Source organism: Drosophila tropicalis, unplaced genomic scaffold (assembly GCF_018151085.1).
Source record: "Drosophila tropicalis isolate 14030-0801.00 unplaced genomic scaffold, ASM1815108v1 contig_573, whole genome shotgun sequence".
Lineage (NCBI taxonomy): Eukaryota > Metazoa > Arthropoda > Insecta > Diptera > Drosophilidae > Drosophila > Drosophila tropicalis.
In genome coordinates, this window is record NW_027173049.1 from 3,141,101 (window position 1) to 3,155,863 (window position 14,763).

Sequence of the window (14,763 nt, forward strand, 5' to 3'; positions counted from 1 at the left end):
CACAGCCACCGTGACACATACGAAGCTGATGCCAATACTTTCTGATATTCTTTTCACAGAGGCATTATTCTACGCTGTTCGGCTTTTGCCGAAGTTCTCTGGGGTTCCACGCTCAGGCTAGCATTTGTAATCAAAAAAACTTGAGTTTGACGCATCTATGTATTCTATGGTTAGTGCTATAGGGGTATCTCAAAATTGTCCGCTATTCCGAAAGCTTTTGAGAAAATTATAACTTCTCAAATGCAACATTTTTGCAGCTCTATTATTTCGCCATCCCAACATGGGTTTATGAAACGTAGATCTACAACCACTAACCTTTTAGAATTTACATCAATAATAATAAATTATCAAGGGGTTCAAAAATGGACCGAGCGAGATAGCACATAGTATGAAGCATGTAAAAACAATTTAATAGACATATGTACATTTGGTTTTCGAAATTTGAAATATTTGTTTCACCTGGTGTATGGTATACCCAAGTCGACGAGTCGACTTACTTACTTCATTTTTGTATACGCCACTCTACTTCGTATGTCCGAGCATTGTTGTTATTGTTTTTTAAAATCCATTCGAAATTCAATTCGGGATGAGCCGACGGATAATGTGCATTGGTTGGTACAAGACAAATGAAATAAAGCAATAAAAAACGTAAAAAAAATGTAAATATAAATATTAAAATTTAATATAGTATATTAAAAAATAAAAAATTAAAATAAATATTAAAATAAAGAAATTTAAATGTATATGTTATTAAATAACCAGAGGGCCGGGGTTAACTTCGACCGCGTCAAAGTTTGTATACCCTTGCAACTTTTTTGGTAACTCCTTCCTTACCTATTAGCCATCAATGTGGAAGAACGTTTTATCTAAAAAGGCTTATGTTTGCGAAAGAATGGCCTACAATCATAGGAAATAACGAAGATATTAATCAAAGTCACTGTTTTCCACCGATCGTTCCTATGGGAGCTATATGATATAGTCACCCGATCTTTATCAAATTCGACACAGTCATTAACAGATATATTGAATTAAGAAATGTTTAATTTGAAAACAATCACTTTAAAAGTAACGAAGTTATTTACAAAAGTCACTGTTTTCGCCCGATCGTTCCTATGGGAGTTATATGATATAGTCACCTGATCTTGATCAAACTTGGCACAGTCATTAACAGATATACTAAACTAACAAATGTTTAATTTGAAAGCAATCGCGGTAAAAGTAACGAAGTTATTTACAAAAGTCACTGTTTTCGACCGATCGTTCCAATGGGAGCTATATGATATAGTCATCCGATCTTGATCAAATTTGGCACAGTCATTAACAGATATACTAAACTAACAAATGTTTAATTTGAAAGCAATCGCGGTAAAAGTAACGAAGTTTTTACAGAAGTCACTGTTTTCGACTGATCGTTCCTATGGGAGCTATATGATATAGTCATCCGATCTTGATCAAATTTGGCACAGTCATTAACAGATATACTAAACTAACAAATGTTTAATTTGAAAGCAATCGCGGTAAAAGTAACGAAGTTTTTACAAAAGTCACTGTTTTCGACCGATCGTTCCTATGGGAGCTATATGATATAGTCATCCGATCTTGATCAAATTTGGCACAGTCGTTTACAAGCGTAATAATTATTAATAATAATATTAAGTTTCACGATAATAACATAGAAAATAACGAAGTTATTGAGAAAAGTCACTGTTCGTGACTTTGGGGTTTGTATGGGATCTATATGATATAGTGGTCCGATCCGGCTGAATCCGAGATATACAACCCCTGCAGTATATACAAGCCTACGTGCTCTGTAGCTCTTACGGTCTAGGAGGAGTTTGCGTTGATCCAGACGGACGGACGGACATAGCTAGTTGAACTCGTCTCGTCGTGCTGATCAAGAATATATATACTTTGTGTGGTCGGAGATGCTTCGTTCTATGCGTTGCACACTTCTGACCAAAATTAATATACCCTTTTTGCAAGGGTATAAAAACTAATGCTTGTTAAAAAACCAAATCAAATCAAGTTTTTATTTATTTTTGGGAAAATGCGAGGATATTATGGCTTATTGCTTCTTAAGGTACATTTATAAAAAGATCGCTAATGAATTTTAAAGCCTGTTACCAATTTTAATGAAATTCTTATTTTTTATCGATGGCCTCTTCTAAAATATACATATAACTACATATTCTGTATATAGTAAATCTAAAACACAAATCGTTTATAAAAAGTTGGCCATTCCATCACTGAAACAAAATCTGGAAAGTCAGCTATAAACTGCAAACCAAATGAATCGCGTTCATACTCATCGCTGACAAAATGGCCTGCGACTCCTAGCTCAAAGACTGGTTCATTGAAGTTTCCATATCCATTGACTTGTTTATAGTCTATGTAAAATCTTAACGGGGTATTATCCTTGCCGTAAGAAAAGAATATATGAAATGGACTTGGGTATTCATCTGGATTATCTAACATATTACGAATAAAAGACCAATTTTCTATCTCAAAACCCTCCAGTGGTTGTATATATAAACTTATATGCGGGGGCCCGGAGACTTCGAATTCATATCGTACAGTTTGACCCGTTTCCAATATGGTTTTTTCCAACAATTGTACCGAAAGGAGGCCTGGCATAACTACATTTTCCTCTCTTGGCAACCAATAACTTCTTTTTAGAGCTTTGCACCAGCGATGATTAAAGCATGGCACCCCGCACATCAATTTATTTTCGCATTCAGGTTCTATATTAACCAAGCCATTTAAATTCAAAGCAGAGTTCTCCAGCGGATGATATAAACGTCTATCCTGGAAGTCAAAGTAATAGCCAGAGTCATTGAGGCTAATTGACCCGTTATACTCATAGAAGAGTCGACGAGTGTGCTGCAGAAGAAATCGAACAATCAACATACATATTGTATATTGCGTAATAAATTTAATTACCAAAAAGTTAACCCTCATAGGATTGCTTTTTGAACGATAAGGGAAACCCACGTCTGACACGGCAATCATGGAGAATATAAAAGTTATCACGCCGAGACCCAGCAATATTAGTTTTGACCATCGAAACATATTTATTAGTGGTGTCTAAAATTCAAAAGTTTAAATCGACATCGATATTCGACATTATGTTGTAAAACTCACCACAAAGCCAAAGGCAAAGAAAGTGCCTATAGCACATAAAATAGCTATAAGCAGATCAGGATTAATGGAATTACCATTTCTACCCATCATGGGAAAGAAAACAACAAGGAAGGTATGGAAAAGATAGCAAAAGTATAAAAAGGGTATTATCTGGAAAACTTCGACCAGCAAAACCCAATATAGTCCTGTAAATAAATTAAATATAAATTTTTTTTAATATAAATTACACCAGAACATACCACGGTCATGTAGAGTGCTGATTAGATTTATAAACAATGCACACGTGTAAAAAACCATTGATACCATGCAAAGGTATGGTGTACGAAGACTAATAGCAGTCAGGATAATTGCAATCACAGCCAATATAACGCAATGCGCATGTAAACTCATGTGTAAATAGTAATCGCGACTAATTTTTTCCTGAAAAATGAATTATGCGATTTACATTTGTCATAACACATAATTAATGGCATTCCCACTTGCATTTCGTTTCAGTGTATAATAAAGCGTCAATGGTAGCACCTGTCCAATTACTGCTGGACAAATGTAAAGTCCAATCACAAGCCAATTGTTAGTAAAATACGACATTGAAGTATTGCCAGCATCAAACAGCACAGCCATGAGTAATGGCAGAGCAACGCTAAGTACAAGTCCGGTCATCTGAAGTGCCAATATGATTAAAAACCAAATAAAAAGTTGGCCTTGTGTCACTAAACAATTGGAAGCAATGCGCCTAAGGGAAATAGACACCAGCACTAAACTAATGACAGCTATACAACAGTTCAATATAATTCCAGTGGTTTCAGAATAATAAATAAAGAAGAGACCGAGGAAATCATAAAAAACGGAATGACCTTCACTATACTCCTATAAAGGAAAAAAAACATAAGTATGAGTAAAAACCAATGATTTTGATTATTCTAGCATACCTGGGTGTTATACAATTCAGTGGCATTAGTGAAAGCCCGCACTAAAGCTAATACATTTTCACCTGTACTCTGCAACGAGTTTCGAGGAACTGCCTTAAAATTATCAAATGGAGTATGATAAAGATATCCATTGCTAATCTGTGCTATATCCAGACCTATGAAAATGTTTGCTTATATAAATCAAACAGCCTTACGTATTTATACGTGTGTCTATCTTACCAGGCAGCTGTCCGTAGTCTCTGAAGTTACGAAAGTCTGTATCGGAAGGAAGTATGCCAGACTGAAAAATTTCTTCAGCCATGGTTGTAGCAAATGGATGCTTGGCATGCCGTTTATAGTACTATGAAATAAAAATAATAATTAGGTTAAAGATATAGAAATGTTGAAACATACTTTCATAAGCCAAGGATGGTTTGGGCCACTTTGAAACAGAAGATCACGACCACCACTGCCAGCCACATCGAGATTGATTAGTGCTCTAAATATATAATATTTAGAAATGAAAACTCATCGCGATTTAGGTCTACTTACTTGCAATTCGCCGCCCACTTATGCTCAGTGATAAAACCATGCGATGCTTGCAAAGGATTTTCTTCAGCTCCGTTAAAAAGAAATATAATAGGATGTTCGAAGACTGCAGACGAGATGGCCATTTGTCGTAGAACCTCAAGCATTACCACAACCATAGTGCCATCATCACCCGATCCTGGACTGCTGGGTTTTGAATCAAAGTGACTGTTAAGTAATAAATAAGACGAACTATTCGAGCCACGCGTGCTTAGCTTAACGACCACGTTTTGTACACTTTGGTACATATTAACCATTTGCCAATGCATATAGGCACCAGATGTCTGCTGAACATCGACTTCAATGTCGTAGAGGTCACTTCGCATTTGGCTGCGAACTTGCTCAACTGCATTTAACAGGAATGCGACTGTAGTCACCTCGTTAGCTATGCTGCCCACCACTTTGGGGCCGATACGGTCATATGAATATAGCAAGCGTTGGGCTCGTTCTGCCACAAATTCACCTGGCTTTAATGTCTCCTCAGATATGGTAATGCCATTAGGCAAAACATTAAAGAGCGGGATCACCACACCAAAAAAAAAGAACAACCCAGGAAAGCAAAAAGGGAAGTGCATAATACAACGGCACTCCTAATGTTACATTTTTTGGTTTTAATAGCACTTGGAAGATATTTGTCTCCAGTTGAGTTATAGTTTCATTTTCCTTCATTTTGAAGTCAACAATACCAACTGAGTCGTTGAACGATGGTAGCGCAACTGAGACAATTTGCGCTATATTCATTGAGTTTTTAGCTAGGCACATGGTGATTTTTTATCGACACTGATTTGTACTTTGCGATTCATAAAGATAATTTGGATGCCGATCGGAAAACAGTTATATCTAAATTACGTGATATCGTTTTGTATAACAAAGTTCCTAAATAAAACTTCTTATCTCGTAATTACTAGCTTGTTAGCTAAACTGAGTCATAAGGTCATACGCTGTTATATGTAAGTTTATAATTTATTTAAGAAGTCACCCAAAATATAAATGATTTTCTTAAAGTAAGAGATACGGTGTTTTCGACTTAATACACACATCTGAACACAAATTGAAAAAGAATGTAAAACTTACACTTAGATTTATTTGCGTCTTTTAAAATTAAATAAAAAAACAAATTTTATCAATTACTTAGCTTGTTTTAAATTTTACATATGTAAGTGAAAATATCATTTGCTTTGGCTATTCCTGAAGGGACTCGAACAGATTTATTAAAAGCTTACTAAGACTTTCAGCGTATGGAAAATTTATGAATTTCTCCGGAAATTCTTTTTTCGTCTCATCCAAATGATTTCTAAGTTTTATAAGATACTTTAACAGTTTAGTTCCCCTTAGCATGGCTTTGTATTTTGCTCCAAAACAAAATAGCTTCCACAACATTAGCACAACCAGTCGTTGTTCCTCAAAAGAACCGTAAGCATTTGCATCTACCCCCACTTTGATTTCTGCGGATTGGGCTATAATGTCACGAAGCAGATTCAGAAATTCAACAAAGTTGACGAAGTGTGCTTGATTGCCGCTTAAGAAGCACATATTGCGGAAAATTCTCAAACAGAGCAATCTTTGTGGATGCATCGGAGGTAAATGTCGCACAGCATTAAGTAGTCCGTGCAAACGACACGGCCTGGCTCCAACATCATAACGAGAATAACACTCCCAAAAGTCTAGCCAGGATTTTACAACATGAGGCCGTATTTTTCTTAAATTTGGAGTATAGGTAGCTGGCAAAATCGTATCGAACATATCCAGGACATGCATTTTAGATAAAGCAAGACGTCCTTCCGAACAGGAGCAGCAATTCATCATGACTCGCAATGGTGGCACTAGATTCGGGTTAGGTATAGTATTGTCATCCTTACCAGGTGCGTCCTTGCGTGTAGTTTCGTAGTGAGCTACTCGCACCATTAGTTGAAGTAGGGAATGCGACTGCCCAGGCAGCACTAACGATGTTTGCTTGCACATCTCCAAGGAGTGCTCCGTGTAAAACATGGCCAATTGAACAGTTATCTGCTTAAGAAGAGCTGAGTGTGAAAGCCATGGCCAAATTCTGATCAATAAACGTACAGCGTTAATAGCCACGGTAGGTTCTGTGATCACCGCATACAACGAACTGTGCCATTTCGCCATCATATTGACTACCACTAGTAGATTGCTTAGAATATCCCTGCACTTGTGAGCACCTACACGTCTTACATAGACACTGGCGCTTCCAATATTGCTATCATTCAAAAAGGAGTCAAACAATTGAAATACACGATCTAAAAGTTTCAATTGTTTAGCTGCATGCACTGCCCAGGGAGACAGCTTTAAAAGTCCACCAAGGGCAACGCAGACTTGCACGTGTCCCATACTTGGCGGATGTAAGAAGTTGTACGATTTCACTGGAAAAAAACGCTCGAACAGACGATCCAGGCGATAGTAGAGCAACACCGCACCATTGGTGCAGTTTACTCCAGTTGTGGCAGAAGATATGTGGGTCTCTTGCTCGGCCTTTGGCTGTTGTTGAACACTTATTTGGCGACTCAAACTATAAACACTATTCTTCATGTTTTGAACTAGAACAATTGCAATCTCTATATTTTGATCATCGCTGTGCAACAATTCAGACAGAGGCAGAACATAGTTCTCCAATTCCGTCACGAAATTCATCTGCTGCGACCCAGTTTGAACTTTTGAGCACACCATTGAAGTTGCTATCAATGTGTAACGTTGTACTGTGTGCGTACAATATGACAAATGCAATCCATAGAGAAATATATCAAGCCTCAGTTGTTGTTGTTTTTTCAACTGCTCGAATAGTAACAAATAGGCGTTGTCATCCTTGCACATGACCAAAAATAGTTTCAGTAAGTGTACTAGCATACCATCAGGACATTCCAAATCCAGCACTTCGTTGTACAAGCGTAAGTAGAATTCTATGAACACGGGATCTTGGCACACAGTTTTTTGAAGATGTTCAAAGTTATCCACATACATCATGGTATAAAACTCACAAATCTGTGCGGAGCATAGTTCGATATAAGCCTTTGACAAAGTCTTAGTTGACGTTGGCATCTTCAGAACTTCACTTAGAGCATTGACAAACCCATGTTTACATAAATTGGCAGCCCAAGAGGGTAGAAATTTAACTAGACTCAAGCAAATGTCTATGTAGCAGCCGATAACTTCACACGAATTTTGTTGCCCTACCAAATTGCCATTAACAGTCACAGTAGAATTAATATACATGCTTTTCAGGGCTGAAAGCGCATCACTTAGGAAATCGTGTCTATGCATCAATTCAATCGTCGCATCTGGCCCATCAAGTGGAATTAATTCGATAAAAACACGACCAGCTAAAGCGCGTACCAACATTAACTCGTGGACATCTAACATAGTCGTAAGGCAGCATGCCGGTAGGCCTCCAGGAAGAAAGTCCAAACGGTTCAGTATGTCGGCTATGTCCTGGTTATATACATTTGATAGACAATTAGCCATCGAAACCCAGGCTAAGGCACGCACTTCCGCATCGCTGTGCCCGCACAGACTTAGCAAATACCGCAAAACTTTTTCCAGGGGCAAATCGCGAGTCTGAATTTTAGCAAGTATGTACAGACAATCCCGCTGCCATTGAGATCCCGTTTGAGTGGATGTAAGCAAATCGCTGGACAACTGAATAAAGTGCAGAGCATGGGACTGAAAATGTAAGCAGAATTAAAAAAAAAAATAAGTTAATTTACGCAATATTTTACTACGAAAACTTAAGGGTCAATCGATCTTTATAATCGTATAATGGTATAGCAGGAGGTGTAATAAACGAGATCGAACTACACGCGGCTAAGCAAAGATAGATGACATCAATGCCTAGAGAACTCACACGCGTTTGGACAGGACAGTGAACTGTTTAATACTGGTGGAACTAAGCGTAAGTAGCTTGTTCACATTGGTTTAAATTTCAGATTTTGTTCGAAAAATATGTTGAAATATATTTAGATTTAATGAAAAGTTCTTAAAAGGCATACTTCAAACGTTTTAACTTTAAACAGCTGGGTTTTATCATACTTTTTTGGCCAAAAAATAGGAAAACTTCCACTAAACTTTGAGCTTGTGGAATTTAAAAAAACAAAACAATATTTTAGTAATATCTTGAATTCGAAAATAAACAATGTATGTAAGTCAAATATAAATATTTCAACATGTTTTTATTCGTGTATTTCATTAGCTTATTTGGTGTACTTGTTTTCTCATAAAATAAAGAAACCTTAACCCTTGCGTGTGACTAGTGTAGAAGAAATTCTAATTTTCTATGAATTCCTGCCTATTTATATGTCTAATTTATGTTGAATTACAGTTCCAAGTATGATGTAATATGTGTTAGTATTGGTATTTACGGCTTTTGGCACATTTACATAACACGGACAGTGTTACTAATTCTGACAGCAAAACAGTAAAGCCTTTTTTATTTAAATGAAGATAATTTTAAGTTAAAAAAATTTCAGCTTATATGGCTAAGCTTTTAACCATAAATGCCAAGTACCAACTCTGTAAGTTCTTTTTATACCCTTGCAGAGGGTAGAGGGAAGGAGACGTTTCCGACCCTATAAAGTATATTTATTCTCGATCAGCATGAGTCGATATAGCAATGTCCGTCTGTCCGCCCGTCCGTCTGTGCAAATCAACTTCACGCCGCCATCTTAAGAGCTATCGAGATGAAACTTGGTAGAGCTACTTATAGCCCGGAGCAGATAAAGTATGAAACTTGTCAGGATCGGACAATTATATCATATAGTTCTAGAAGAAACATAAATAAAGAAATTGGAGAATCTCTATGAAATTTACTAATATGATCGTTTTGGATATAAAAAATTAGATCACAAAATTTCATTCAGATCGGATAAATCTGATTGATACAGAATTCTCATTAATACTCATTACATTTGAATACTTGAATACATTGAATACTCATTACATTTGGCTGTTGCCGTCTGGTCAGACACGTATGTATGTATGTAGTTGCTTAGTTAAAGGAAATATTGCTTTCAAGATTGACTGAATATTAATGTATAAATGTAGGAGTATTGAAACATCGGCGCGGCCTGAATGAAACATTCAAACTGTTTATTAATTGTAATTTATTATTAATACTTTAATTCTTTTAACCTTTGAATTGTCTAAATACATATATATATATATTTTCTTACCTTTACTTCAGTCACATCCAGACTTAAAGTGTGGTCACTCAAAGTGCGCAACACCCCCAACAGGCACCGTACATGCTCCAATTGACGCAACTCAAAGTGCTGTCTGGCCAGGGCGCTCAATTGTCTAAAGTATTGACCATAAAATTGCTGGGCATTGTAGTATGAAACTGTTTTTGAATTGTCAATGATACATTTCGCCTGTATTACATTAACCAAACACTGACAAATCAAGTACATCATATCTAATCCAATGGCACGATCCTGTAATAGCGTAGTAAATGTATGATGGGGATTGTTGCTGATGGCTTCGGTTATACCACTTAAAACGTCCTTATTTCGCTGCTGCAAACAACTCAGACAAAGTTGTAAAAATAATATGTACAGACGGCGATCTACTGAAGTTCCCGGAACTAATCCTATGTACTTATGTATCAGCAACCACAAATTTGTAGTCTTATCATTAAAAATCGATGTGCGCAATAAAACCAGCATTGTCTGCAGTTTGCCAACAATTTGTTCTAGAGAATGATTGTCGCTGCAATTGCTAGCTTCTAAAAGCTGCCGTTGAAGCTGAACATCAGCCAGAGAGGCCTGAAGCAAAGCTAGATCCTTCACTTTAAGTTTTAGCGTATCCCGGATTTTAAGATTTTCAACAAGCTTTAGAGTAATGTTTGTTGGTGATTGGCCAGCGCAGTGGGCAATGTGTAAACGCCAATGTTGTGCAGATAGTTTCGCGTTACCCGCAAAATGTCCATCAATCAGTTTTTTTTCCAAAAACAAGCCCTCATCAGCTATTGTTAAAGGCATTGCAGCATTCAGTGTACACTTTATTGGTACAAGCATGTCACCCAAATCGGCGTTCAGTACCATAGTAGAGCGGTTAGTGGTAATGTGTATGTGAAACAACAGCAGGAACAAACATGCACTGACCTCTCTACGCGGCTCAGATCCGCAGCTATGTGATAATAAAAGCACACGCATCAGGCAGACATATACCTCAAACTTTTTAGACATCTTACTACGAAAATCAGCACTGTGACAGAGTAATTTCATAAAAATGCTTACCGCTGGTAACACGATTTCCAAGCAATTATTATTGTAGTCTCTCGTTAAGGGGCTAAGAATCGCATCCAAAACGGGTCGATATGAGTCGTCAAAATTGACAAATTCATCGATCGCCTCCCACTTATGAAGTACGAAGTTTAACTGAACAAATGTCGAACGTCTAATAGATGCACGTAGGTCCGCAGTCTGAAGAAGACGCACCAAAGCTTTAACACTACACTTTTCCTGCAAGGGATCCACCGACGACTCTGTAAAAATATTGGCATAAGCCATTGGCGGCTGGACCAAACATAAATCCGGGCCAAAAAAGTCTGGCGACAAATTATTTATAAATAGAGCATTATGAACGTAATCTTGGCATCGCAAAGTATATATAATTCTGGTTGTGGCCTCTTTTCTCAGCTGTAGATTAGGGTGGAACATATAGCACAGATTACCCCTAAACATCTGCAATGGTTCCAGGCAGGTGGAATCTGGTTCAAGTATATGCCATAGTACGTTATGTAGCTGAGTTAGGTTCGCGGACCGGCACACCATCAGGGGCATCTCCGGAATCGTTAGGCGACAGACTATTTGAAAATCCTGCTTATTAATAACACTATATAGCTTCAGCAACATGGTCAGGTAGTCGGTGCAGCACTGCTGTACTTTCTTTGATGACGTAGGTGCCCAACTGTAAAACAGGAGTTTGCGTAGCAACACTGAGTTTAAAGGAAGTCCGAGAATATGCTGGCGTACCAGATCCAAATTGTTACATCCAGGTAAGTATTTCGATTTATTTACAATGGCATGGAAATGCTGCACCACTGATTGAGCCATTAGCCTAAACGCAGTGCTTTTCAAGTGATCGTCAGGCAAGTCAAGCAGTGTGGAAAGCAGTGATTCCGCCTCCTTACGCAACGATTTGTTTGACTCGAAGAGTGGTGTAGAGTCAATAATTGAATGGAAGAGCTGCTTCACGAGCGCTTCACTCCCCATTTGTGTAATGACAAGACATAATTGACTTTGAACCTGCAGCAGCAGCGATCCAGTTAACTTTGGTTGGTCCTGTAATTGCGAGAGGGCCAAACTGTAGGCCCGTTGAAGTTTCGCCAACTGTTGATGCTCCAAAGTGAATTCGCTACCTAGAGCAGAAATTAGATTACTCAACGTTTTCCTCCGATGAGGAAAACAAAACAAATACGAACTGTCCATTAAAATGGGTTGAATGAAATATCTAGCATTCATCCGATCGATTCCTTTGCCGTGCGTGATATTCAGTGCAACGACATCTTGCAAAAGCCCATTCAATATAAGGGACTGGAGGCGGGGCATCATTAGATTGTCTACCAACTCAGACATGTCACTATTCTCTAGGCCATGGCAATAGGCAATAAGCCGATTGGCTGTTAGGCTTAGGACTTCAGTGCAGGTTAGGGATACTGGAGCATTGAGGATATTAAATATTTGAATTATCTCCAATATAAGCTCAAGAAGATGCCAGTTGTGACTGGAGGTCGTGAATAGCATCGATGACAATATTTTAAGACAGCTGTTCAGTAGCAAACCCAATGCAATCGGTACACGCAACTGCCTAGGTTGGGTTTTTCGCGAATCTAAAATAGGTACATAGCATAGAATATTTTGACGAATCAAGATTCGTTCACGTAATTGTTTTACAAAGGTAAGCAGAGCCCTATTCGCCTGCAGGAGACTGGTATTATTTTTCCAGGCTTCCTTTTGAACATGCAGCAGTTGCAGAAAGAGTTGAGGACTTTGCAGAAAGAACTCCGCAGGATAATCTTGCATTTTTACCTGCAGTTGGATGAGATGGCTCTGCAACTCTGTTTCAGTGATATTTTCAATTCTCAAAGATTCCAATAAAATTTGTATAGTCGCAAGATCATCCAGACTTGCATGCGTCCACGCACATTCGTAGTCTACATCAGAAATCTGATCATATAAATCAAACTCCATGTGGGCGTCATTAACACGGCTACTAATGGACGTTGTTTTGGTCGAATCCGTTGTTTCAGTATCGGTAAAATGAAGCTGGCTGTTGTAATATTTCATCACTAAATTCTGTAGCTCCTTCATTAAATACATGCCTTCTTTAGCTCGGATTGAATTTAAAATCTTCATTACCTTCTCCAGCTCAATGCACAATCTTTCGTATGTGATCTTTCTGACCACCTCATTACCATACTCAGAGCGCAATAATTCCAACAATAATGTCAAAACTCTATCCACAGCTATAATGGGAGTGTACCCAAACCAACGTATAAGTTGTTTAAACAGCAGCAAGGGTTTAAAATTTAACTTTTCTTTAAGTCTAATGCATCGAATAATCCCGCGCTCAACCTGATGTAGAGTGCGCATCCGTATCTCAGGCGACTTACTTGTTAATTTAAATAAGAGCTCTTCTCCAAGTTCAAATCCTGATTTCTCATTGAATGACATTTTAAATAATCCTTAAAAAATAATGTTGTACCCTATGATATTTTTTGATTTGAGACTAAATTTTAAAAGTAGCGTCGATACTTTTTGGAGATGAGCAACATAACTGTGATTTCTCACAAATAATGAAATCACATTGGTAAAACGAAATAATTTAGAAATGTCGATAGTTTTTGGAGATGGAATATAATAATGAAATGTCATCACATTCGGAAAACGATATAATTCAGTAATTACCAAACCATGAGGTAAACATTTAGTAAATGGCCTGAAACAGCCTAAGGGTACACAAATTTGTTTTCAAACGAAAGGGAAAAATTACACGAGCAGGTCCTCGGGTTTGCCTTAACGATTTATTCCCAAATTTTTGTGTAATGAAATTTAATGTAATGAAACAAATGAAAATTTTCCTTTAAAAGGGCTTAGAGCTAAAAAGATGCCAGATGAAGCATTTCAAATACACGAAATGCGCGGGCGTTTTAAAACTTTTGTTAGCACTATTCTCTACAATCGAAAATGCTGTTGAGTTTACAAAATTTTTTGATTTAACAGAGCACATACCGACCAGAATACAATATTGAATTTTATAAAGCAAATTATACAGGGGTATCACAGAACTCTATAAGAAAGAGAAATTTGAGATAGATTGTTATTGAAGTTTATCAAATAAACATATCGTTGTCACAGAAGTCACAGCCATTTAGTTTTGGTCACACTTTTTCGTTCACTGTTATTGCTAGAAATATCAGCTGTCACGATAAACGTTAGTTGGTATTTCGATTGTTGATGAATCAAGTAGGGTTACATGTGTGTGCTTTTTTGAAAATTTACTAAAAATAAATGAATCCGTTGAAAAGCCATAAATATTAATTTGTTTCTAAAAGCTTCAGAAGTATTAATTAAAACCAAAAATATTAAATCAATGGTAAACATTTACTACAGCTACTCCAGATTTCAGTGTTGAAAAGTGAAAAATTGGTTAAACCTATATTTCAGTGTTGTCAAACGCTACTTTTTATTTGGCGCGCTGTTTGACCGCCCTGGTAGCCAAATATTTTAATCTAAACCGTTAAGTCGATGAATATTCGGCTGCTCTGGCAACCCGCGTATTCGAGTATCCAAAATTCGGCATTCTCAAAATTGAACACCCTTTTTAAGCCGGAAACAGCTACTTTTAGCTATAATCCCGCTAAAAACATTAATTTTTTTTTTTGATAATTACTTAAAAACTACGAAATAAATCGCCAAGGCGCACCTGAGGTAGTAAACTCATAGGGTTTGCCAAGCAACACTCCAAACGGCCAGTGGAAAAGTGGAGGAATATATTGTGGTCAGACAAGAGCAAAATCGTGATATATGGAGGGACAGGATCTCGTACTTTCGTTCGGAGACCACAAAAAAAGCCATAAGTTTGGATCTTTCAGCAAGACAATACCCCCAAACAC

At 37.4% G+C, this 14,763-nt stretch overlaps 2 protein-coding genes across 4 annotated transcripts; both read right to left on the minus strand.

Moving 5' to 3' along the window:
• Positions 1-2,000: 2,000 nt before the first annotated feature.
• On the minus strand, positions 2,001-5,364 carry LOC137575285 (endoplasmic reticulum metallopeptidase 1). Its single transcript, XM_068287759.1, is given in 10 exon segments — positions 2,001-2,880; positions 2,941-3,084; positions 3,142-3,326; positions 3,381-3,561; positions 3,625-4,008; positions 4,071-4,225; positions 4,290-4,410; positions 4,464-4,548; positions 4,602-5,176; positions 5,178-5,364. Coding segments are annotated over 10 exon segments (2,634 nt in total). The 5' UTR covers positions 5,307-5,364; the 3' UTR covers positions 2,001-2,205.
• A 320-nt stretch (positions 5,365-5,684) lies between these two features.
• On the minus strand, positions 5,685-13,335 carry ana3 (anastral spindle 3). Of its 3 annotated transcripts, none has more exons than XM_068287925.1 (3): positions 10,883-13,251; positions 9,818-10,078; positions 5,685-8,312 (listed from the first exon to the last, which is right to left on the minus strand). In XM_068287925.1, exons 1-3 carry the CDS (start codon positions 13,238-13,240, stop codon positions 5,820-5,822), a joined length of 5,112 nt encoding a protein of 1,703 aa, XP_068144026.1. In that variant the 5' UTR covers positions 13,241-13,251; the 3' UTR covers positions 5,685-5,819. The 3 variants fall into 3 exon arrangements, with proteins under 3 accessions (XP_068144026.1, XP_068144027.1, XP_068144025.1); XM_068287926.1 differs by lacking the exon at positions 10,883-13,251 and adding an exon at positions 13,261-13,335 and having other exon boundaries at positions 5,692-8,312; XM_068287924.1 differs by having other exon boundaries at positions 5,693-8,312; positions 9,818-13,248.
• Between the last annotated feature and the right edge of the window lie 1,428 nt (positions 13,336-14,763).